The 22,503-nt window shown below is 52.0% G+C and overlaps 5 protein-coding genes across 9 annotated transcripts; 2 read left to right on the top strand and 3 right to left on the bottom strand.

The window, feature by feature from the left end:
* The first annotated feature begins 1,326 nt into the window (after nucleotides 1–1,326).
* INO80B (INO80 complex subunit B) lies at nucleotides 1,327–4,219 on the top strand. Its single transcript, XM_039240147.1, has 5 exons — nucleotides 1,327–1,535; nucleotides 1,767–1,959; nucleotides 2,175–2,293; nucleotides 2,463–2,632; nucleotides 3,599–4,219. The coding sequence occupies exons 1-5, from the start codon at nucleotides 1,478–1,480 to the stop codon at nucleotides 4,127–4,129; spliced, it is 1,071 nt and encodes a 356-aa protein (XP_039096078.1). The 5' UTR covers nucleotides 1,327–1,477; the 3' UTR covers nucleotides 4,130–4,219.
* A 95-nt stretch (nucleotides 4,220–4,314) lies between these two features.
* Nucleotides 4,315–7,142, top strand: WBP1 (WW domain binding protein 1). Of its 2 annotated transcripts, XM_039240148.1 has the most exons (5): nucleotides 4,315–4,938; nucleotides 5,267–5,368; nucleotides 5,902–6,004; nucleotides 6,129–6,305; nucleotides 6,476–7,142. In XM_039240148.1, the coding sequence occupies exons 1-5, from the start codon at nucleotides 4,870–4,872 to the stop codon at nucleotides 6,928–6,930; spliced, it is 906 nt and encodes a 301-aa protein (XP_039096079.1). In that variant the 5' UTR covers nucleotides 4,315–4,869; the 3' UTR covers nucleotides 6,931–7,142. The 2 variants fall into 2 exon arrangements, with proteins under 2 accessions (XP_039096079.1, XP_039096080.1); XM_039240149.1 differs by lacking the exon at nucleotides 5,267–5,368.
* A 173-nt stretch (nucleotides 7,143–7,315) lies between these two features.
* On the bottom strand, nucleotides 7,316–11,066 carry MOGS (mannosyl-oligosaccharide glucosidase). Its single transcript, XM_039240170.1, has 4 exons — nucleotides 10,580–11,066; nucleotides 10,162–10,388; nucleotides 9,505–9,701; nucleotides 7,316–9,267 (listed from the first exon to the last, which is right to left on the bottom strand). The coding sequence occupies exons 1-4, from the start codon at nucleotides 10,920–10,922 to the stop codon at nucleotides 7,524–7,526; spliced, it is 2,511 nt and encodes an 836-aa protein (XP_039096101.1). The 5' UTR covers nucleotides 10,923–11,066; the 3' UTR covers nucleotides 7,316–7,523.
* A 1,557-nt stretch (nucleotides 11,067–12,623) lies between these two features.
* MRPL53 (mitochondrial ribosomal protein L53) lies at nucleotides 12,624–15,112 on the bottom strand. The gene is made up of 3 exons (XM_039240127.1): nucleotides 14,995–15,112; nucleotides 14,773–14,885; nucleotides 12,624–14,662 (listed from the first exon to the last, which is right to left on the bottom strand). The coding sequence occupies exons 1-3, from the start codon at nucleotides 15,084–15,086 to the stop codon at nucleotides 14,529–14,531; spliced, it is 339 nt and encodes a 112-aa protein (XP_039096058.1). The 5' UTR covers nucleotides 15,087–15,112; the 3' UTR covers nucleotides 12,624–14,528.
* A 229-nt stretch (nucleotides 15,113–15,341) lies between these two features.
* Nucleotides 15,342–22,463, bottom strand: CCDC142 (coiled-coil domain containing 142). 4 transcript variants are annotated; one of them, XM_039240121.1, is made up of 9 exons: nucleotides 21,380–22,463; nucleotides 20,998–21,084; nucleotides 20,771–20,920; nucleotides 20,529–20,659; nucleotides 20,343–20,456; nucleotides 17,215–17,329; nucleotides 16,828–17,005; nucleotides 16,512–16,711; nucleotides 15,342–16,355 (listed from the first exon to the last, which is right to left on the bottom strand). In XM_039240121.1, exons 1-9 carry the CDS (start codon nucleotides 22,452–22,454, stop codon nucleotides 16,099–16,101), a joined length of 2,307 nt encoding a protein of 768 aa, XP_039096052.1. In that variant the 5' UTR covers nucleotides 22,455–22,463; the 3' UTR covers nucleotides 15,342–16,098. The 4 variants fall into 4 exon arrangements, with proteins under 4 accessions (XP_039096052.1, XP_039096051.1, XP_039096053.1 ...); XM_039240124.1 differs by having other exon boundaries at nucleotides 16,151–16,355; nucleotides 16,512–16,704; XM_039240120.1 differs by having other exon boundaries at nucleotides 20,529–20,920.
* Between the last annotated feature and the right edge of the window lie 40 nt (nucleotides 22,464–22,503).

Here is a 22,503-nt window from a genome sequence, read left to right as displayed (position 1 = left end):
GCATTCCTCATTTTTTCCCTACATATATAGAAACATATTACACTTTTGAAATGGTATCACATCCTATTGAAACTCACCTTTATTATTTCATATAAGAAATACTTTGTTGTTCTTTTTAAAAAAGTATTTATCTTTTTACTTAAAAATTGTTTACTTATGGGGCGCCTGGGTGGCTTAGTCGGTTGAGCGTCCGACTTTCGCTTAGGTCATGATCTCGCGGTTCGTGGGTTCGAGCCCCGCGTCGGGCTCTGTGCTGACTGCCAGCTCGGAGCCTGGAGCCTATTTCAGAGTCTGTATCTCCCTCTCTCTCTGACCCTCCCCTGCTCACGCTGTCTCTCTCTCTCTCTCTCTCCTAGAAATAAATAAAAATATTAAAAAAAAATTTTTTTTAACGTTTTTATTTATTATTGAGAGACAGAGAAAGAGCATGAGCATGGGAGGGGCAGAAAGAAGGTGAGACACAGAATCTGAAGTAGGCTCCAGGCTCTCAGCTGTCAGCACAGAACCCAACAGGGGGGCTGGAACTCATAAGCGGTGAGATCATGACCTGAGCAGAAGTCAGACGCTTAACTGAGCCACCCAGGCGCCCTCTCTTTTATTAATTAGGTAAAATAGACACATATTTTTTACAAAGTTCAAAACGCACAAAAAAAATGTATATTATGAAAAATAAGACTCTCTTCACCCTTGTTCCTCAGTCACCATCAGAATTAATGTCACTAGTTTCTTGGGAGCATTCAGAGGCCTCATTCCTTTGAATAGTAGCATAGCTGTCCATTGTATGGATGTACCCAATCCATGCACCTAATTATTTTGGTGTTTCATTAGAGGGACACTGAGATGGTCTCCAATGCTATTACCCATTAGGATCTAAATTCCATGTCAATCTTATCAATTACTTATCCCTCTTAATTTTTGTTAGCAATAAAGTGTTCCAGATTGTATAGATGCACCATAATTCATTCATCCATTTCTCTACTGATGAGAATTTAGGCTTAAATACAGTTTGCTCTGCTCCTAGGGCACCTGTCCTATTAAGGACTTCTGCCATTTGCCGGCAACATAGTTTCTTACGTACTCCTCCGGTGCGCTTTGAGCTCCTCCAAAGCAGGGGAAGTGTTCATGTTCATCTTTGTTTGGTCCCATGTTTGGTCCAGAGTACACGCTCACTACGTTTAGGTACAATAACAATTGAATCGCCCGCGCTGAGTGCTGGAATGGAGTGTGGGGAGGCGAAGCGAGGGCAAAGCCGTGCCTCTTTAAGCTGTCCCGGCCTCAGAGGGCCCGGAACTTTTTGTTAGACTTTTCATTGTTTCTCAGGGAGGATTTTTAGCCACTGAGCGTGCCCCGCACAAGCATGGTTTTTCCGTACCGGAAGTAGCCTGTTATTTTGAGAGAGTCAGTTCTTCCGCGGGGCGGAAAAGGCAATTAAGCATGTGTTCCTATCATTTCCAGTCCCCTTTCCTTGCAGGATCCTATGAGTAAGCTGTGGCGGCGCGGGAGCACCTCTGGGGCTATGGAAGCCCCTGAACCAGGTAGGCGCGGGTCGGTAAAGCAAGTTAGGCGTCCTCAGAAAAGGAGTCCCTTTTTTGCTCTTCCAAGCGTCCGGGGTACTTAGCCACAGGTGGGAAGGAGAAAGGCGGAGCTGTTGTTATGGTAACAGCGTGTACCGCGGGAAGAGTGTGGCCCTTCGGGGGTATCGGGTTCTTCAAGGCTTTCTCTGTCCCGCCGTTGTGGTCCGCCGTTGACAGGCTCTCCTTACGCAGGGGAAGCGCTGGAATTGAGTCTGGCGGGTGCCCACGGCCATGGAGTGCACAAGAAAAAGCACAAGAAGCACAAGAAAAAACACAAGAAGAAACACCATCAGGAAGAGGAGGCTGGGCCGACGCAGCCGTCACCTGCCAAGCCCCAGCTTAAACTCAAAATCAAGCTGGGTGGGCAGGTCCTGGGCACCAAGAGGTGAGGCCAAGAAAGCCAAGGTTTTACTTGGGGAATTTTAGGAGTAGGCAGAGAAAGAAGCAGCTCTCTGGGCTTTCCAGTAGAAGAGAATGGACTCTGATTTCGGGGCCGACGTTAAGGTAGCTGGAACCCAAGAGTGTGCAGGGGAGGGCTGGGTATAACCACCAAGCAAGAGGAGACAACTGCTCAGCTTACACAGTGGTGCTTTTCTACAGTGTTCCTACCTTTACTGTGATACCTGAAGGTCCACGATCACCCTCTCCCCTTATGGTTGTTGACAATGAAGAGGAACCTATGGAAGGAGTCCCCCTTGAGCAGTACCGTGCCTGGCTGGGTGAGAAGGATCTGGAGGTGGGGAAACTGGGTTTTTCACTATACCTGGTAAAAGGAAGAGGGCTGGTTTTGAGGATGGTGAGAATTTTGAGTGTCCCCATTTAACTTGGCCAAATTAGGGTTCCCCATCTGAACAATTTTACTTTTAGCTCTCCAACTTTGCTTTCCAGATGAAGACAGTAATCTATCACCCTCCCCACTTCGGGACCTGTCAGGGGGCTTAGGGGGTCAAGAGGAAGAGGAGGAACAGAGGTGGCTGGATGCCCTGGAGAAGGGAGAGCTGGATGACAATGGAGATCTCAAGAAGGAGATCAATGAACGGCTGCTCACTGCTCGACAGGTAAGTCGGTTCATTCTTTATCCACTTGCTAAATATGTATTGAGAATTTTCCATGTCCCAAGAATGTTGCTAGACAGTGGGGATATCAGTGGTGGAAAAAAAAGACAGAAAAGGTTTCAGTTCTCATGGAGCTGGTATTCTTGTGTGTCTGTGTTTGGGGGAGAGGGGTAAGTAAATAAATAATTTTGAAGAGCATGATTTATAGCAAAACTAGGGCAATGAAATAGAAAGTCGTGGAAAAGAGATGTTAGATAGTGTAGTCAGGGAAGACCCCTCTGAAGAGATTACATTTCCAATACCAGAGGTGCTTTTCAGGCAGAGACCAGCAGGTGCAAAGACCCTGAGAGTGGAACATGCCTAGTACTGGTCAAGGAGGAAAATAAGTGTGACTAAGCCATGAGAGGATTGTTTGCAGGAAAGTGATACATTTGAGTTCTATTTTGGTAGATTACTTTGGCTTCTTAGTGGAGGTAAAGAGTAAAAAAGGAAGATCTACCAGGAAGCTGTTGGGGAGTGGCTTGAACCAAGGTGAAATTGTGGAGGAGGAAATCAGATGGATTCTGGATATATTTTGGAAGTAGATGCCTGTTAGGAGTCAGGGAGGGGTAGAGAAGAGGAGTCAAGGGAAACCTTGAGTTTTGGGCTTGAGCAGTTATCCAGTTGATGGTCTCCCCTGAGATGAAAAGATTTAAAACAGCAAAAAACAAAACAAAACAAAAAACCCTGGAGAGGTGGTAAACAGAGTTTGGGGGAAGGCAGGAAATATTAATGCTTTTCTTCTTGAGAGTCAAGGATCTAGAGACGAAAGTCTGGGGATCTGGGAGGAGGCAGTACTAAAAGGCACCTGGAGAGGTGCCCATTCCACCTCTTCTCTCAAGTCCAGCGCTCCTCAAGACCCTGCTTTCGCCTTCCCTCGTTCGTTCAGAACACCTCTCTCTGACACCCCCTCCGTCTGTTTCTCCCCAGCGAGCTCTGCTCCAGAAGGCGCGGAGTCAGCCTTCCCCGATGCTGCCACTACCTGTGGCTGGGGGCTGCCCTGCTCCGGCCCTCACCGAGGAGATGCTGCTGAAGCGCGAGGAGAGGGCGAGGAAGAGACGGCTGCAGGCTGCTCGGCGGGCGGAGGAGCACAAGAATCAGACTATCGAGCGTCTCACTAAGACTGCGGCGCCCAGCGGGCGGGGAGGCCGAGGGGCAGCTCGGGGCGAGCGGCGGGGCGGGCGGGCAGTGGCCCCGGCGCCCATGGTGCGCTACAGCAGCGGGGCACAGGGTTCCACCCTCTCCTTCCCCGCCGGCGTTCCCGTCCCCGCGCCACTGTCTCAACGGCCATCCCCATCTGGCCCTCCTCCTCGATGCTCTGTCCCGGGCTGCCCCCACCCGCGCCGCTACGCCTGCTCCCGCACCGGCCAGGCACTCTGCAGCCTTCAGTGCTACCGCATCAACCTGCAGATGCGGCTTGGAGGGCCCGAGGGTCCCGGATCCCCGCTTTTGGCTACTTAAGATCCATACTTAACCCGGACTCTGCGCCCTCTCCCCTGCCCCCGTTTTCATTATTTTCTCCACCCTATTAAATTTCATCCGGTGCCTCAACTTGTACAGAATTGGGGGAATGGGGTATGGGCCGGTCAATTCCCCCCACACACGTTGCCCTCTCGAGAGCTTGCATCGAGCCCCAGGAAACGACCACTGGGCCAAAAGAAGGCTGACCGCTCTGCCCCTAAACTTGGGCGGACTTTTGGTCCTCTCCCCCGCCCTTTCTATCGGAATTACCTGGCTTGGTTGAGGCTTTGGCGTCATCCCGAAAATAGCGCTCAAGCCAATCAGCAGGAACTTTGCTTCTCTGGACGGCCGTTCATTGGTTGATAGCGCGGAGCCCGTTCTGTTGTCCATATTGGCTATTGTCGCTGTCAGTCAGGGCCATGGGTCGAACCTTACCCCACTCTTTGTCTGTGTAAGCTCTTGTCGTCTGGGAGAGTGGCGGAGGCGCCGCTGTACATTGGTCACTGGGAGAAACCTCTGGTCCGTTCTTATTGGCCTGTCCGCCGGCGGGCGTTGCTGATTGGTAGGACCGAGCAATCTGGGTCCTAGTTGGCAGCGCTCTCTCCGGATGGAAGCTCCGGCCGCGGAGTGATGGTGGCGGCAGCGAAGATGGGCCGGGCAGGGACCATGGCAGAGGTGGCAGGGGCGGGGCGCCTGGCGATAGAGGAGGCTGTGGTCTACAGGGGGCTGTAGGTGGAGGCATGGCTCAGGCCAGCAGCAGGAACGGCAGCGAGGAGACCTGGGGGGCACTTCGGGTGCCGCAACAGCAGGTATCCCAACTGCTCCAAAAGCCTATCACGACAGCCATTTATTTCTCTTTCCCCTTTCCTTGTCCCTTCCTTTTGCGGGGTTGGGGAGGAACTCACGTAGCCAAAGGTACTGTGAAGTTCCTAAATATGTCCCTTCTACTCTTTGTCTAAACTTTGTAACGTAGATGCAGTTGACTTTGCCTGCAGCTTCTTAGACCCCATCCCACGGCTGCAGTGGAAGCTTGCAGTGGCTCTCCAGTGACCAAAGGCATAGTGAGGCTCAGGGAAGCTCCCTCTGTCTTGCAACAGTTATTTGTGATGTTTTTCTGTGTGCCTGTTGTCACAACAGAGTCCGGCAGCGTCTTCTCTTGAGGGAGCAATTTGGAGAAGAGCTGGAACCCAGACTCGCGCCTTGGATGCCATCCTTTATCATCCACAGCAATCCCATCTGGTTGGGAGCACTGCTCTGGGTCTCATATGGCCCTTCCTCTACCCTAGGAAGCCTGAAACCCAAGGGTGGAGAGATCCAGCTTGGGGGTGGGGAGGCAGGCCAGGGGAGGATAATGAAAGCATCTTAACATTGGAAATTACCTTAAACCCCTTACCCATTGTCTGAGACTTTGAGATGGCTCAGACTGCCCTCTGGCTTCTGCCCAGATACTCTGTTAACAGAAAAGACCCTGGGGAGCCAGCCTGAGTGTGAGAGAAGTCTCCTATACGCAGAACTGAAATCTGCCTCTTTGTATGTCCACACTGTACATTTAGTTCTCTAGACAGATTCTTGCTGTTCCAAATCCCTTCATGTCGACAGCCCTTCTGACATTTGAACACTCCTCTCTCCATCACTCTTAACCCTCCGCACAGGTCTCTCTGAGCTCAGTTTGGTTCACAGGGTGGGACTGTGTCCGTGCATGCAGCAGGGTGGGGGTGGACACTGCCTGGGGCTGGAATCTCCCTTGGTTCTAAGTACCTCCTTGCTCCCAGCTTCGAGAGCTGTGCCCAGGAGTGAACAACCAGCCCTACCTCTGTGAGAGTGGTCACTGCTGCGGGGAGACAGGCTGCTGCACCTACTACTATGAGCTCTGGTGTGAGTCTCCAAGGGGGCTATTCTCGGGTCCTTCTGCCCACCTGCCCTTGGGCCTCAAAATTCCAGTCTTCATGGACCTTTCTCTGCGTGGGAAGTATCTAAGACCCACCCTCACCCCTTGCAGGGTTCTGGCTGCTCTGGACTGTCCTCATCCTCTTTAGCTGCTGTTGCGCCTTCCGTCATCGACGAGCTAAACTCCGGCTGCAGCAACAGCAGCGGCAGCGTGAGATCAACTTGTTGGCCTACCATGGGGCATGCCATGGGGCTGGCCCTGTCCCTTCCGGTTCACTACTTGACCTTCGTGAGTGACTTGAGGCTCTGGACTCACTACTGGTGGCCCCTCCCAACCCAGAACCCCAAATCATCCCCACATTCCCTGTATAGACATTTCAAAGCACACTTTTCCTAATAGCAAAAATACTACTACCCCACTGCTGGTTGCCCCACCAACCATGCCATTCTTTCCTGCAGGCCTTCTCAGCGCCTTCAAACCCCCAGCCTATGAGGATGTGGTTCACCGCCCTGGCACACCGCCGCCTCCTTACACTGCAGCCTCAGGCTGCCCCTTGACTGCTTCCAGTGAACGTACCTGCTGCTCCTCTGCTTCTAGCTGCCCTGCCCACTGCGAGGGAACAAATGTGGAAGGTGTTTCCTCCCACCAGAGTGGCCCCCCTCATCAAGACGATGAGCCTGGGGCAGGGGCGAGCCCTGCCCCCACTCCCCCTTCCTGCCGTTATCGCCGCCTGACTGGTGACTCAGGTATTGAGCTCTGCCCTTGTCCTGACTCCAGTGAGGGCGAGCCAGTCAAGGAGGCTAGGGCTAGTGCCACCCCACCAGATTTGGAGGACCCTTGTATGCTGCCCCTTGATCCTGTACCCCAGGTCTCTCCTGTGGGGCTCGCTTCCAGTGAAGGGGACGTCCCATAATCAGTTTTGGGAGGGTGGGTGGATTACTTGCCCACCAGAAACAGCCCTGGGCCCAACTCCTTGAGTTCTCCTTGGCCTCTCCCTGCCTCCTCTAATCTGCCTGAAAGGGGTGGAGTCCTGAGGAGAGTGGCAGCATTTGGGGGACTGTGCTAGCTCTACCCCCCTAAAACATACACAGGAGCCTTTGATCTCATTAAAGAGATGTGAACCAGCTGCTTGTGAATTTGGGTGGACTAGTGCTGAAATTGCTGCTTCGCACTTGACCTGACTGGATTTAAGGGGATAAGAAATGACCACTTTTCCCAACTTCTCTGAAGAAAAGCAGGCAGCTCTAAGGTCTGGACTGAGCTAAGACTTCTTGGTGAGGCAAAACTGGCAAAAGCAATAGAGTCTGGCATGGTTTTCCAATTTATTTAGAAAAATAGACTCTGAATTCACATTCACCCCAGGGCTATGTGGGATGACAAGAAGGAGACACCTGAGATGGGCTGAGGAAAGTTTGAAGCACTAGCATCTGAGGGCTGGGGGCAGAAGCTAGGGACCTGGTCTCTTTAGTCCAGAGTGGGGGCCTGGCTCCCCTTCATCCTCCCCGTTCAGTAGTCTTCAGCCATGGCCAGTAGGACAAGGCTGGTCCAGCCTTGGAAAGGGCGGCAGCCCATACCCCGCCCATCCCGGTCACTGTACTGCTCCCAAAGGAAACCTGTGGCCTGGTACTGCCGCCACACATTGCCTACCACATTGGCACGGAGCTCACTGTAGAGCTTGGCAGCCCGGGCCTGATGAAGACCTTCTAGATGACCATAGTGGTAGAGAGCCCCTAAGGCTAGGTAGTTAACATTGAGCCACACAGCACCCCGCCAGTAGGGAGGATCATGCTCTGAATTGCGCTGGCCATAAAAGGAGCTGGAGGCTGTGAGGGAGCGCAAACCAAAGGGGCTCCAGAGATGGCGGCTGTCAGCCAGAACATCTAGCAGGGGCCCCAGGCGGGATGAGTTGGGGTCCAGCAGCCGCAGCAGCATGGGAAAAAGACTGACATAGCCCAGGGCATCCACATACTGTAACCGAGGGTGGGGCCGGCCCACTACCCGCACCAGCCCCTGGGGGGGCCGAGGCTTCAGCTGCACTGCTTTTGTGTGGTTCCCAAAGTCTGCAAAGACTCCTAGCTCTGGGGCCCAGTGCAGCTCATCCAGGCTCTCCTCTGCCTCTAGTGAGGCAGCCAGTGGACCCAGCTCCGCAACTGCCTCAGTCTCTCCCAGCTGTTCTGCCAGCCGCGCCAGCACACGGGCACCCAGTGCCACCCAGCACCGCAGGTCAAGGTGCCGCTCACTGGCTGAAGGGTGTGAAGCTCGGGGATAGTCATCCAGCCCTGAAGGCAATGTCTTAGGGTTCAACAGGGTTGGCAAGGCGGGATCCCGGCCCCGCCAGCGGTAAGATAGTGGCACTGGCCCTGCCTGGCTCTTATAGAGCCAGGAGAACCAGGCATGCAGACGGGGGAAGGCCCTGCGGAGGAAGGCAAAGTCAGCAGGGTCGCCACCCTCTAGCATGTGGGCTACAGGCAAAAGCAGGGTTGGGGGGTTGGCATGGGCTGCCCGTTGCACCAGGAATTCTGGGGGCACCCGGGCTCGGGCCTCATCTCCTAGTACCTGCTCCCTTCCAATCCAGCCATCAGCATTGAGCAGCCCCAGCCAGTGGCCTAGGGCCTCCCGGGTAAGGCGGGGATCCCACCGCTGTACCAGCAGCTGGTGAAAGCCCTCATCCCAGAGGAAACCTCGTGGGAAGAATGACCGGGAGGGCACTGCTGTGAAAAGAGGGACAGGTGGAAAGAGGGCTGGGTCCACCTTCTGCTCAGATCCCTCAACCCCCATGTCTGCCAACACCAGACCCTGTCCATAGAAGTAACCAATCCCACCAAGGAGGCCACTGAGGGCAGCCTGACCCAAAGCCTGCTCCTCAGGGCTCAGGCCCTTCTTCTTCAGCTGAAAGGTCTTCTCAAAGCGCTCTCTAAAGGCTTCAGCATGGCTCTCCAGGGCTTGGGTCAGCAGGCTGCCTGCCAGCCGTGCCAGGGCTTGGCTTCCTCCTGCCCGGGCACTGCCCGATTCAAACACCAACTCCACAGAAAAGGGGACTTTCAGTGTCACCTGTTGTATCAAGAATTGCCCCTGTCCCTGTCCTTGCCCACTTGGGCCTCTGTCCTCCCACTTCAGAGATCCTGGCAAGCCGAGGTAGCGTTCAGGGGAAGCCCCTGGAGGCCGATGCTGAAACCAGCTACTTAGACGACTCTTCACCATCTCTGTTAGCAAGGGAAGTCCTGGGTTGGAGGACCAGAAGACATTGTAGCTTGAAGGGAAGAAGATAAATAGGAAATATTACTCAGGAGAAAAAGATGGGGATTATAAAGAGAAATAAGAGGTGATCACGAGTCAAGATGGCAGGGTCTTGGCAATGCAGGGGAATTGGAGCCTGGTGAGAAGCAAAATAACTGGTGGAAAGAGGGTAGAGTCGGGGAGATAGAAATCAGGCTAATTCAGCATCCATACCACCCCTACCATCGCCCCACACTCTCTCCTCTGTTACCTGCTATACTTGGGGGCAGTATCCCCTGGATGGGTTGGTGGCATAAGTGTAAAGCGGAAGTCACCAAGTTCACTGGAATGCCCACTGATGAACTTCAACTGCCCTTTGGCCCCAACCTCTGGCACTAGGACTTCATTGCCATCTGTCACCACATAGAAGAACAGGGACACCAAAGGCAGGGCAGAGGTACCTGAGGCCTGGGTGACCAAGGAGGACAGAAAAACACAGAATTAGATTAGTATTCTCTCCTGAAAATCCAGCCTTACTCAAAGGAACCCCATGCAGGAGCAACATGGTAAACATACATCCGCAGTGTTGAGGGTCAACGAGGGTCAGTGACCCAGTGAGATGAGGTATAGAGATTTGCACAGTTCTCTGGGAAACAGAGTGTTTTTGTGTCGTGTACTAAGAACTCTACACATCATTTTCTTTTATTCCTACAATCCTCTGAGTAAAGTGCCGTTTGTATCTCCATTTTGCAGACACGGAAACCACGGCTTATGGAGTAAATAGAGATGGTCATACAGGCAAGTGTTTAAGGCAGGCAGCCAGATTCAGAGCCCCTGCTATCAACCTTCACAACATACTGAGTTTGCTGGCAGCAAAGAAAGGGTGGAGTGAGTATGGGCTGGGGAAAGGGTGTCCTGAGGCCCTGACCTGAGGCTCTACAGTCACTCTCCAGCTCCAGTCCCCTCCGTGCTGACCCCCAGGCCTCTTGACGAACTCAGTCGTGAGTCTTAGGGCCCCATCCTGGATGTGCTGCCGCCCGAAGGAGAGACCGTCGTGGAACTCCCAGCCATAGGGACCCACGCCGTCCCCCTGCTCACACGTGTGCCTGAGCTTAGGGGTCCCTGGGGTGGCGCCTTGCTGCGCCCACATCAGTCCTGGGGGTAGAATGGCCACGTAAGTCAAAGAGAGATCAGGGGACCTGTCCCTCTGGGTTTTCGAGAACTTCACTATAATCCCTCCTCATAACTCTTCTGAACCACCCCTCCCCACTCTTGCTCTGGCGTGAAGCTGGGGCGCCCGGATTAAGAGTCCGCCTGCATGCCCGCCCGCTCCGAGGCCCAGTTACCGGTGAGGAGGGGTTTCGGGCTGCGAGTCTTCATGCCGAAGTAGACGTGAGGGCGGTAGGTGCCCCAGAAGAGGTCCGGGGCCACGGCGGGGCTGGAAGAGTCGGGAGGCAGTGCTGGGGGCGCGGAGTGCAGTGTGACCGCCCGCCGCACACGGTGCCACGCCAGCAGCCAGCATCCTGACAGGCCCAGGGCCAGAGACAGGACCACGACGCCCAGAGCCGCTCTCCAGACAGAGCCACGGGCTCCGCCGCCCCGTCGTGCAGGGCCGCCCCGAGCCACCCTTTCAGCTATCCGCGCTCCTTCTGCCGGGGCTCCACGGCGCCGCCGCTCTCCCCGAGCCATCCTGGCACTGAGGTCGGCGTCGCGGAGTGCTCGGGCAGGTGGCAACGGAACCCGAGTCCTGTCTCGCCTCCCCGGCTTGCGCGCCGCGCCCGGGAGACCACAGATGTGTCACCCGCCCCTGCCGGTCCGCGCCTCCCGCTCCGCTTCCGCCTCCCGCCGGAAGTCCCGCCCCGCCACGTCAGATTAAGTCTCAAAGTCCGGAACCGCTGTCACCGGCAGTTGTTTAGGGCTAGCTATATCCTGGGTTAACGTTTCTTTGGCGCTTGGATTTCACGGGCTAGTAGATACAAGTAATCTCACGTTGGCTTTTTTGGTTTTGCTTTCCAAATGATTATTAAGAACCTGGGACGCCTTCCCGAGTGTTTGACATTTAGCCGCCCCAGTCAGGTGGCTGAAAACTGGCCTAGAAAATTCAAGTAAATTGGCCTCGGCCACAGAGCCAGGAAATGGCTAGCTTGGAGCCGAACTGTATCTATAATAGACTGGATCGGGGCGCCTGGGTGGCACAGTCGGTTAAGTATCCAACTTTGGCTTAGGTGATGACCTCCTGGATCGTGGGTTAGAACCCCCATCGGGCTCTGTGCTGATCTTTCAGAGCCTGGAGCCTGCTTTAGATTCAGTGTCTCCCTCTCTCTCTCTCTGCGCCTCCCCTACTCATGCTCTGTCTCTCTCCATCTCTCAAAAATGAATAAATGTTAAAAAAAAAATACATAAATAAAGACTGTATCATTTTGCCCATGCCTTCTTTCCAATTTAAATGGAGTGTGCCAGAGTGGACCCAAAAGGAAGCCTGAAATCTGTTCCAGCAGTCTTTAAGCAACCTGTAACTTTAGACAAATATATCCAGATATCCACTCAGTCCAGGATTCCTTATCTAGATGAACTCTAAAAGGACCAAAATGGTGGTGTATGCACTTCAAGAATGCATTTCCCCTCGTTTTCTACAAACCAGGAAGTGAAGGGTCTTAGGGGAAGGATAGCTTATATTCAGGTCAGGAAAGGCTGTAGGAAGGAGGCAACATTTCTAGGTGGCCTAGAAGAGTTAACATTACAATTGGTGGCTCAGAAAAGCAACTTAGATTCACAGTTAACTTGTGTCTCACCAACAGCTCAGCTTAAAAGGTGTTTTCAATAGGGGCACCTGGGTAGCTCAGTTGGTTAAGCTCCTGACATCAGCTCAGGTCATGATCTCAGGGTTCCTGGCTTAGAGCCGTGCGTCATGCTCTATGCTGACAGCTCAGAGCTTGGGAGTCTCCTTCCGATCCTAGGTCTCCTCTATGTCTCTCTCTCTGTTCCTCCCCTGCTCATTCTCTCTCTCTCAAAAATAAACATTAAAACATTTTTTAAAAAGGTATTTTCATAAAGTACAAGTCCCTATCATCCTTTAAAAAACCTTACTCAACATCATTATGCCACTTTAACTAGTATCACACCTCCCATCCAAATTCATTGTATAAAGCTAATACTTTATGCTATATATATTTTCTCTTTTGCTATAATCTGATATCTGACCCTACCCTCCACTGGTAGACTTTTTACTCTTACAAAAATCACCTTCTGACCAAACCCAATGGTCACTCCTGTCTTTATCTTCTTTGCTACCATTACATCTAATTCACATGTCTATTGTAGCACTTATTACATACCTGGATTTCATTATTCATCTTTGTATCCCAGTATTAATCAGTTACAGGCACAAGGTAGATGGTAAATATTTGTAAATGTGACAAATGTTAATTGCACGCTGTGTATCAGGCACTATGCAAAGTGCTAGGGACACAGAGAAAACAGCCCCAACCTCAGGTTCACAGTGCCAGCATTCAATCTATGTTTACAGCAATATCTGAAACACCCCCATTTTTACAGATGAGGAGAGCAGTAAAGTCTAGCCAGAGAGAAAAGCCAGCTAGCCGTCAAGTTGGGGGAACTCAAATCTAGGCTGTCAGTATACTTTTGGCTATAGCATAAGGCCTCTTAGGTAACACTCACACTCCTGGTAATGTTCTAGGCACTTAAAAATAGCAACTCATTTAATCTTCTCAACAGTCCTAGAATATATGTACCATTACCCCAATTTTACAAATGAGGAAACAGGCACTGAGAGACTAATTTTTCCACAATCACAGAACTACTTAAGGGCAAAGCTAAGATTTCAACCCCAGGAATCCTGGCTCTTTACTACCCCATACTGCCTCCCGGTAGGTTTCTGGTTTGTTTTTCAGTAGTTTCTTTTTTAAGGGGGGAGGGGAATAACAGCTCTTGAAGATAGTACCCTTTTAAGCAGAGAAGCAGTGTAGTAATGCTATAGCAAAGTATTTGGCAAAGTACACGGCAGCCAGTGTCTAGAGATCCTTGATTGTCTAAGCATTCTCAAGTTCTCTAAACCAGTACCATCAACCATTTTTTCCTACAACCCGTGGTAAGAAACAGTTCTATTCTGCAACCAAGTACCTGCAGATATGCACACATCAACATACTTCATGTTTTATATGTATATATTCATGATTATGCTGAAAGCTTAAATTTCTTAAAAGAGTGCTTCCCTTTCTGTGCCATGCACTCTGATATTTTTTATTCTATTTTACTTTGTTTCTGAAATGCTGATTTAACCCTCTAAATTGATTTCACGATCCATACTAACGAGTTGGTAACCCAGTATGAAAAACACATCAGGCACAGTGTGAAACAAGTAGCAGGAAGACATAAAAACAGCGACCAGCTTTGAAAGACAAAATTAAGCAGCAGCAAAATGGTCAGAAAAAATGGAGATTGGGTGGGATAATACAATGATACAGGAAAGTGAATGGGAACGGAGAAAACACTTCAGAAGCTTTTGTTTAAAAAAGAATATTCTGAATTTATTGACTAGATATGCAGGGAAAGAGAGAGGGCAGAAGCAGAGGCAATGCTGTGGTTTCCAGCCCAGGTTGCTGAGGAGATAAAGCAGATGAAGGAATGGGGAAGTCAGGGGAAGAGGCAAGTATATGTGTATGTAAGATTATCAATGCTATTTTGGACAAAGGAGTGTGGGTGGGGTTTGGAGGAAACTGCTAGTAAGGAACCTGACAATAGCACAGTAGTTGAGATTAGAGCCAAACAGAAATGTAGGATTTAACCCCAGAGTTCAAGTTATGACAGAATGAAATGCTCAGAAATAGACACAAAAATGAAGGATGAAAGAAGCACAGTTTTATGGTTAAAAGAAAAAAAGACCCACGAGGAAGGGAACTTCCACAAGGGAGCAAATTAAAAGCGGCGGATCCTACTGAGATGGAAATATGAGGACCGAGAAAAACAGCACTGGATTTGGCTAATAAGAGCAATAGGCACCTTGAGTGAGTGGTGGGAAAAGCCAAATTCAAAAGGGTTCAGCAGGGAGTGATGGTAAGAAAATGAAATCAATTCAAGTTTGTGCAGACCCCTCTCTCATCGTGTCTCTTTTCAGAAACGCTGGTTGGATCAGTAGTCCCAGGGCTCGCTCTTTTTTTCTTTCCGGCGCTCCGTGGCCCTCCAGACTGTGATTCGAGTGATGAAGTCTCTCAAACTCTTAGGTAAGCGTCCTAGCAATCCCAAGCTAAAATCGGCTTGTTGATCTCTTCTGCACTGTCAGCGCCCGGTACCAGCGCCTGGCTTCTCCCCGCTGCTCGCCGCAGCCCTAGTCTGGATGTGGGAGGCAAAGGCTGTGAGCATTTCCTGGGCGGTGAGGTGGGTGCCGCGCATAATCAGGCGATGCCCGTCTCCTGGGGAAGAAAAAAAAAAGAGTCAGACACGGCGACGGCGGCGGGGCCCCGGACTGAGGGCGCGCGGGCTGCCTGGAGCCCCTTCCGCCCGCCTCCCCACCCCAGCCCACCGAACAGCACGTCCACGCAGGGCTCGGAGCCGTCGTGCCTCACGTCCACAATCACCGAGCAGTTGAGGTTGGTGGAACGGACCTTCTCGCTGCTCACCGCCTGGAGGAAGGTCCTGCGGTCGGAAAACAGCTTGAACGCCCGGCCGAGAGGGCTAGACCCCCTAGACCCCCAGCGCGAGGAAGGCGCGCCCCTTCCCGTCCCCATTTCCTTCTTCCTCGTACCTCGTCGACTCTACATTCTTCTCGAAGGGGCAGAATTGAACCCGAACCTGCTTCACAGACCGGAGCCCGAGCCGAGCCAAGGAGGCCGCCATGGTGACCTTCGCACCGGAAGGCCTCGTGCGGGCGGAAGTGTCCGTTACCGCTGCGCTCCCCTCCCTGCTCCCGGCCTCTTGAGGGTGCGGTACTCTGATTCTACAGTTCCTGAGCTAGCGTTCCCTGGGCTCCCCACCCCGAGTGGAGGAAGAAGGCCCCCGGTTAGGGAGGTGGTTTCAACCCAGGGTCTGGAGGTCCCCAAAGTAACCGTTCAGTAAATACCTATCATTAATAGTCCTCTTGTACTACGGTGAAGACAATAAATAAATAGCGCAAAAGCCTTGCACTTGGCTCTGATAATACGTCCATCTTCTGTGGCCTTTCCCTTTCCTTACGTTGCTGTGCCATCTCAAGCGCTGGCCCCTTCGGTGAGGATACTGCCATGGCAGGGATTATACAGCTACCAGGGGGGTAAACCCTACTCAGGTAACTGAAGATCAAACACGTTGAACTCTGAGTAACCAAAGTTTAAACGTGAAGGTCCTTTAGCCTAATATTCTTAAGTGACTTCAAACAGTAACAAGACAGGGAGCATAGGGTAATACACCTCTTGGGACTGATCCAAATGTAGAAATGCCTATTCCACCTCTGTGGTTCCTGATGAACTGTGTGTTTAGCGTGGCTCCTAGGACTTAAGAGGAAGTAGCATCTAGGCTCTCTGCTTTCTATCATTTTTTCCCTTTCCCTTTCCCCAGGGATCCAGCTCCATAGCCCTTTTTCTAGGGCCTAGCCCTGAGATGTCTTCACTGTTGGGGAACTAGGCCCAAGCCTCCCAAGGATGCTAACCTCCAGGTTCCAGGCTGTGGTGTTTGGCCCTTTACTCTGGATTCCAGGCATTGGAGTGTCTTGGATTCTTAGCTTTTAAGTCCAGGCTCTCTGGAGCTTGTGTTTCTCAGGTATCCTTTCTTCCAAGCTCCCAATTGTAGGCTTCTTTAATATACACAGAAATACCTGGGCTTTCCCAGCCAGAGATGGGGAGCTCTGACTTTGTGGCTCCTGGTCCCAGGCTTCTCAGGATTCAGGACTGGTCCCCAGGCAGGAAAGAAAAGGCAAGTGCCAACGGGGACGCTGGTGCTGCCTCAGGGCAAGCCAGGCCTGCTGATTTCCCACCAGGTAAGCCTCCGGGCTAGGTCCCCCTCCCCATAGTGTGCTTAGCAGCTGAGCTGTCTGGGCTGGGGGTGCTCCAGGCCGAATAGGGGGCTCCAAGCTCTCCAGGCTGTTGAGGCTGCTGCTGGGCAATTCCATGGTCTGGACCTCACTGCATGTACCTAGTAAGGCAGGAATGGAAGACAGGCAGTGGGGAGGAGGAGAGGTATGACTACCCTTGACAACTATATGAGGTCAGTGATGAGGATGGGGGATGGGGCACATAAAGTGGCAAGGCCAGGTCAAAGAGAGCCTGGAGTTGGTTAAGAGTGACTCACAGCAACAGGGAGGCCTCCTGTGGACTTCAGGCTTGGGCAGAGGCTGCTGGAATAGACACAGCAGGGCCCCATCCAGTTTCTGGAAGATGTTGAGTGTGAGCAGAGTCTGACGAAGTTCCGGGGACAAGCCCCACTGCTCCTCCTCCAGCAACTCCCGAACCACTCCAAAGTCTTGTCTGAGCTGCAGCGCCCCCTGCAGGCTGAAGGCCAAAGTACAATGTGGCCACCTGCCTCTCTAACTGCTCTGCCCCACCTATACCCCCTCCCTTTTTCCAGTTCCATCCAGCCCTCTGCCACTGCCTCCTTTTCTCCCCACCTGAACCGGATCTTGTGCATGAGGATGTAGTCAAGCCAGGCACCCAGGATGGCTGTCAGTGCCTGACCAAGGACAGGGTCCTGGGCTTGGGGCGGCAATCCCTGCAATCCTTGCAGCACAGGCTCCAGTACAGTGCGAACCACCAACTTAGCATACTCACTGGGAATGCTGGGCAGTTCTGGAGTGGAAGAAGAGAAAGTACAGGATATGAGACCATGTAGATCTGTTGAGCTCTTAAGGGAATATTCAGGGGAAGATGGTAGGATTTGTGGGACACAGAAGGCGAGGACAAGGATGGAGACAGAGAAGTGGAGCCAGGATCTGGAGGAGTCAGGCCACTATTACCCCCTGGGAACTCTGGAAGGGGATGCTGGGAAGAGGAGTTACCAGGAGAGAGACGATGCCTCCAGTACCGGCCCCGTGGCATGTAGAGTTCAAAGCCCTGTGTGGCTTGTTTATGACATTCTTGAAAAAAGAGCCTTAGTGACTCCTCAGGCAGGAGCTGTGGAGATATGGAGAAAGTAAAAGGGGGTTCTCTGTTGGGGGATTGCCAAATTACGATGCTCTTCTAAACCTGAGGTGTTTAACCTGGCTTCCATAAAGGCCCAGAACAGAATTGTATGCATAATTCTATGGGCTTGGGCAATTATGAGGAGAGATGCCCTAACTTTATTGGGTTTTCCTAAAGGCCTGGACCCAGGAAAGATGATAGACAATTGCCATAGGGTTACCCTGCTCTTCTCAGCGTGGTTCAGAGTCTGGAAATCCTCCAGGTTAATTCTACTCTACAGGAAAATTAATAGGAAAAAAGGGGGAGATACCCTCACCACTACCAATGTTTAAAAGCAAATGTTAGAGACGGGTCTGTGTGATCTACAGACAGGCAGAGGCATGAAGAAAGAAAGGGGGAACTGTATGATATTCCACCATCTATGAAAGGAAGTCAGGAACTATATGCAGATCAGGAGCAAGCACTGTAACTTTCTGAGATTCAGGACATTTTGGAATGTCCTTAAACTGAATATTTTTTACACCCTACTTCCATTTCTTCAGAGTAGTGTAACCCATAAAGCAAAAACGGCCCATGTGCTGGTTTGATTTCTGTACCTTGACAGGTTATGTTTTTGGAATGGGAGAGGGCAGCAAGAAAGAAGGGTCTTGGGGTGCCTGGGTGGCTCAGTCGGTTAAATGTCTGACTCTTTGTTTCAGCTCAGGTCATGATCTCACTGTTCTTGAGTTCGAGCCTCCAGTCAGGCTCCATGCTGACAGCATGGGATTCTCTCTCTGTCTCTGCCCCTCCCCCACTTGCTCTGTCTTTCTCAAAGAAAATAAACTAAAAAAAAAAAAAAAAAAAGGTAGTTTATACAGCCCATTTTGGAGGAGAGGAACTCCAAGAAATGGGGGAAATAGGGTATGTGGCTCTATAAAGAAAAGGTAACTGGGTGCTTGTAAGGCTGAAGAGAGGAAGGGGCCTGGGGACTAGACTTGGGGGAAGTAGAGCCCATGTGGCTTCTAGTACATATCCTGACAAAAGCCTATCCTAAATCCAAATTCTTGCTCTCTTCTGAAAACCAAAACCCCTTCTTCCTTATTCATACCAAGGAAACTACCCTATTGTCAACTGACATTTGTTAGGAATCTTTCTGCACTCAACACTCTGAGGAAACACAAGGTCACACTATGAAATAGTCTTTCTGTCTGGGACATTAGAGTCTGGGTGGGGAGAAAACTCACAATGTCTGATTCTTCTTTTCCATCCCAGTGCCATATGCAGTGGAATACCCAGAGCAGATACCCAACAGTGCCATCACCAGGCACAGGGACAAGGCATGCAGAGTCCTTTGCACAATGGTTAGTTCACACAGTAAGCACACTGTCCCTGTTCTCACAACTACCAAGAGCTGAACTCCTTTTTTTATGTCTCCTCATGCACCTCTGGACAAAAGTGTGTGTGTGCCTGAAAATGCATGCATGCACACATGTGCACACACACATATACACAAAGGAAGCTTCTGCTTTGGTCAGGCCATCTCCCCACTACTCCCCCAAGGAACTATGGACTGCCCACCCCCACCTCCAGCAACCCTTCCCCTGGGGAAGCGGTACACAGGTTCAAGGCATGTGGTAAGCAGGAATGCAGAGAGAGGGGTGTCTGGGTGGCTCAGTCAGTTAAGCATCCGACTTCAGCTCAGGTCATAATCTCACAGCTTATGAGTTTGAGTCCTGTATAAGGGCTCTGTGCTGACAGCTTAGAGCCTGGAGCCTGCTTTGGATTCTGTGTCTCCCTCTCTTTCTGCCCCTCCCCTGCTCATGCTCTGTCTCACTCCCTCTCCCAAAAATAAACTTTTAAAAGAATTAAAAAAAAAAAAAAAAAAGGAACGCAGAGAGGAAAGGAGCAGAGGAGCAGAGGGACAAAGCCTGAACTCTGTAGCCACGCCCCTATTTAGGGCAGAGTAATTTAGAGCAGAGGGGAAACTTGGGCAGGAAGAGAAAACAAAAAAACAGAGAAACATCTTCCATAGTAGGAACAGATACTGGGCAAAATGGGGAAAAATTAAAATAGAAGTATAATAATTTTATGCATAAGTTTAGAAGAAAATAAAATACTAGAAGATAGACAAGTGTGGTTAAAGGTTACCACCGTGGAACAGGGATCAGAGGTGAGGTAGGGGGCAGTTAAAGCACTATATTATTCTAAAATAATATTCTATTTCACCTTTAGTTTTTAAAATTTCTTTTAATTTTGAGAGAGACAGAGTGTGAGCGCAAGGTGGGGAGAGGGGCAAAGGGAGTGAGAGAATCTCAAGCAGGCTCCACACTCTTGAGATCATGCCCTGATCCGAAGTCAAGAGTCAGATGCTCCACCAACTTAGCCACCCAGGTGCCACTATTCTATTTCACTTTTTAAACTATGGACATGTATTATTTCTTAAAAATATAAGCTATACATTTAGAAACGAGGAACATCATATCAAAGCTAGTGACTAAAAGGAAAGATTCAATCATTTATCTTGCTTTTTCTCTATAAAATATACTTCAGAGTAACCAAGTGATTAACGAAGGCAAATTTCACTTTATAGGAATAATTCAATGAATAAATGAAGAAGAAATGATAGACTTGGAATATCACTACTTTGCACCCTTTAAGGAAAAAATGGATCTAGGCAGTAATCATTAGTGGCTGTTAATGTCCCAAAATGAGAGCCTCACATACAGAGGTAACAGAATTGACCAAGAGGTGATAACTGTTAAAGCCTCAGTGGTAGGAATATGGAGGTCCATTATACACTTCTATTTGTGTATATGTTTGAAGTTTTCCATAATAACAAGGTAAGGAAAGAAGAACAAAAAATGAACAGAGCAGGAAAAGATAAATCCAGCAGAGACTCCATGGGGATTCCCAAGTCCCTGGGATGTTCTACCGCAATTACCACCCCCATCATCCTAACCCCCAAAGCTGGGCACAGAACAACAGACTCTTAAACTGCCACTGCCAGGGCCCCTGCTTTTCTCACCTGGATCTGTGTGGCTAGCTTCTGGATCTCCAGGCCCAGCTGCTGCTCCACCTCCAGGGACAAGCTTTCTTCTGAGGCCAGTCTAGACAGAGCTGCTGCCTCGTGCAGTAGAGGCTTTGCCAGAAACGGGAAGTGAGATTTTAACCCAGCCAAGGCTGCTCTCCTGCCCACTCCCCAGCTACTTACAGGTAAGTCCTTCTGGATCAGGAGCAGGAAAGAATCTGGGGCCCACGCTGCCAGATGCTGCTGAGTTCTACCCAAAAACCAGAGCAAGGTGGTCTGCAGGGTACAGAGCCCTAGAGCAAGGGGTGCAGGATCTGGGGAGAGGAGGATGGAGCATCTGAGGAGGCGGGCTTCAGAACCGAGTGAAGGAATAAAGGGGGTATCTTCAACCATTCTGCTCCTCCATCCCCAGCACCTTGTCTCACCTGGAGGCTTACAGAGGAGCAGACCTGACCTGGGTTGCCCAAGGGCATCCAAGAGAGGAGGGAAGAGCTGTTGCAAAAGTTCAGAGGTATGAGAGGATGAGGCACGGCTGCTCTGATCTTGGCCAGCAGATCCCAAGGCCTGACAGAAGCCTGCGGATGAGGGGTATGGTCTGATGAGGAAGGGGCAATCTGGGGCTGTGTCACTCCCAATGCCCCTTCCTTCTCACCTTGGTCCCAGTTCCAGATAAGAGACTGATGAAATAGGTTGCGACACAAAGAAGCCAGCTCCTTCTCACACTCCTGAGGCAGGGATGCTAGTGGGAGAAATGACTTGGAGCCTGAAAAGAAGGCCTCCCTTTTCCAGAACCACTGCCCATTCAGTGATGGGGAAAAGGGGAGGCTTCCACTGAGACTCAAGACTTGAGTGGAAAGCAGATTTTACCCTGAAAGCCCAGATGCTCTTGGCTGATTGGTGGGGAGGAGGGGGTGGGGTGGGAGTGTTCATTCTAAAGGGCCTGCTTTTGCAGTCTAGTTGGCAGGGGAGTGGGGTGGCTAGGGAGAAGAAAGAGACCCCTGTCTTCTAAATGCCCACCCAGGCCCATCACTCACCCTGACCTAGTGCCTGACTCAGCTGTTGTGCAGCTGCCCTGCGGTCCCTCCAGGGTCCTAGACTTAGGTTCAGACTCTGAGCACAAGCTGCCCACAGCAGGGTCCAGTACTGGCTCCACAGGGCTCCAGCCCCTCCAAGCCCCGGTCCACTGCCGGCTGAATCAGTCGCGCCTCCCAGCAGCCCCAGCAGCCTGGGCAGCAGCTCCCGCTCCTCCTGGCACCGACTTCGGAGGTGGTCCAGCAAGCCCGACCCCCTGAGGGCCTCATCTAGCTGACCAGCCACCAGGCAACCCCGCTCCCCCGTTAGGAGGTGGAGGACACGGAGGGGTGGGAAAGGGCGCGCTGCCCCCGGGATTTGGCTCAAGGCTTTTCCCAGCAGCTGGTGGTAGGCGGGGAGTGCCAAGAGCACGTCAGCAAGTTGGGACGACAGGCCCGGGCTGGCAGGCTCCCGACCCAGAGCCCGAAGCTGCATCTCGATGGCAGCATCCAGGCGCTGAGCGGCCAGCCCAACCGGGCGCGCCAGGAGTAGCGGCTCGGGAGTCTCGCGTAGGCCGATTCGCAGGACAGCCCCACGGGAAGGGTGCAGCAGCAGGTCGCGGCACAGCTGAGGCAAGGTGCTGGAGCTAGGGGCCGGCGCGCCGGGACTCAGGGTCCTCAGGAGGCGCACGGCCGTCTGTAGGTTGCAGGCGCAGTCCCGGGCTTGAAGGAGCTGCTCCCGCTCGCGATGCAGTCGCAGCAACACGGCCCGGAGACGCTGCAGGGCGGGAGGGATGGGGCGGCCGGCTGCCGACTCCCCCCACCAGTAAGCGGCCCCGGCCTCCTGGTGCTCTCCAGCGTCTGCAGGCGCCGGCGCAGCCCACCACGGCTGCGCTCCCCGAGCTCCGCCGGGCGGTGGGTCCAGGCAGGGAACGCTCCCGGCAACCGGCAGCCGCAGCCAGCCACGAAAGTCCCCGCGGAGAGCGCGCGCCTGCCTTCTCTCCCACTGCTCCTCCACAGCGCCTTCGGGTTGTGCCCCAAACGGCGGCACGGTAGCGAGCGGAGGCAGAAGGCCAGCAGAGCGAGACGCCTGGGCCATGGGACGCCGACTCCGGAGTGAATCTAACGATTCCCACTTGCTCGCACCG

This window comes from Hyaena hyaena, unplaced genomic scaffold, assembly GCF_003009895.1.
Source record: "Hyaena hyaena isolate Hyena2069 unplaced genomic scaffold, ASM300989v1 scaffold_168, whole genome shotgun sequence".
Lineage (NCBI taxonomy): Eukaryota > Metazoa > Chordata > Mammalia > Carnivora > Hyaenidae > Hyaena > Hyaena hyaena.
Note: the sequence above shows the minus strand (reverse complement) of the source record. Positions and strands in the feature narration are given on the sequence as shown.